Here is a 1,175-nt window from a genome sequence, read left to right on the forward strand (position 1 = left end):
TCTGCAGGGTCGCCATGACGACGCCCTGGCGCTGGTCCAGCAGGCCGTGGATCTGAGCCGCTCCGCCGGACACCCGGACCAGCACGTGCTGCTGGGAAACATGGCCGGCATTCTGCTGCACAAAGGTTAGGAGAGGTCATGACTGGTCTCACAAGGTCTGACCAGGTCATGACTGGTCTGACCAGGTCTGACCAGGTCTGACCAGGTCATGACTGGTCTGACCAGGTCTGACCAGGTCTGACCAGGTCATGACTGGTCTGACCAGGTCTGACCAGGTCATGACTGGTCTCACCAGGTCTGACCAGGTCTGATCTGGCCTCACCAGGTCTGACCAGGTCTGATCTGGCCTCACCAGGTCTGATGTTCTCTGTGGTCCTTCAGGCCAGCTGGAGGACTCAGTGCGGCTCTACCAGGAGGCTCTGAGTCTGGCTCGGCAGGCCGGAGACCAGGAGGCTGTGGACCAGATCCAGGAGGGACTGAAGGAGGTGAAGAAGAGGAGGAGCGAGGAGAGGAAGGAGGAGGAGAAGTGATCGGTTCTCCTGTGAACTCATCGGCCTACAACAAACTGTATCTGACTCCTGGGTCCAGGTGACCCCCGACCCCCATCAGGACAGAGACCCTGATATACCTATTGATTACCTTCACGCTGTGATGTTTGTGTTTGTGTGAAACAGTCTGAAATAAAACTCTTTGTCCTGTAGTGAAGACAGGAAGTGACCTCATTGATCATGAAGCAGTGGAACAGGTGAGATGTTCAGGTGAACAACAACCAACAACGTTTAGACAGTGAACAGGAAATCATCATCCATCTAAATTAGTTTGAACTACATTTTACAGCATCTCACAAAGTGAGTCCAACCTCACATCTCTGTAAACATGTGATTCTATCTTTTCATGTGAAACACTGAAGAAATGACACTTTGCTACAGTGTAAAGTAGTGAGCGTAAAGCTTGTATAACAGTGTAAAGTAGTGAGCGTACAGTTTGTATAACAGTGTAAAGTAGTGAGCGTAAAGCTTGTATAACAGTGTAAAGTAGTGAGCGTAAAGCTTGTATAACAGTGTAAAGTAGTGAGCGTTGCAGCTTGTGTAACAGCGTAAAGTAGTGAGCGTAAAGCTTGTGTAACAGCGTAAAGTAGTGAGCGTGCAGCTTGTGTAACAGCGTAAAGTAGTGAG

The 1,175-nt window shown here is 50.1% G+C and overlaps 1 protein-coding gene across 1 annotated transcript in view; it reads left to right on the forward strand.

Annotated features, from left to right (window-relative positions):
• The window catches only part of LOC123965707 (tetratricopeptide repeat protein 19, mitochondrial-like), a 1,417-nt gene extending 712 nt beyond the window's left edge, over positions 1–705 (forward strand). The window contains exons 3-4 of the mRNA XM_046042108.1: positions 35–125; positions 382–705. Of these exons, the coding sequence (XP_045898064.1) occupies positions 35–125; positions 382–530 (240 nt within the window). The 3' untranslated portion in view covers positions 531–705. The remainder of the gene's footprint in view (positions 1–34; positions 126–381) is intronic.
• The last annotated feature ends 470 nt before the right edge of the window (positions 706–1,175 follow it).

The sequence above is a fragment of the Micropterus dolomieu genome, unplaced genomic scaffold (genome assembly GCF_021292245.1).
Source record: "Micropterus dolomieu isolate WLL.071019.BEF.003 ecotype Adirondacks unplaced genomic scaffold, ASM2129224v1 contig_10875, whole genome shotgun sequence".
Classification (NCBI taxonomy): domain Eukaryota; kingdom Metazoa; phylum Chordata; class Actinopteri; order Centrarchiformes; family Centrarchidae; genus Micropterus; species Micropterus dolomieu.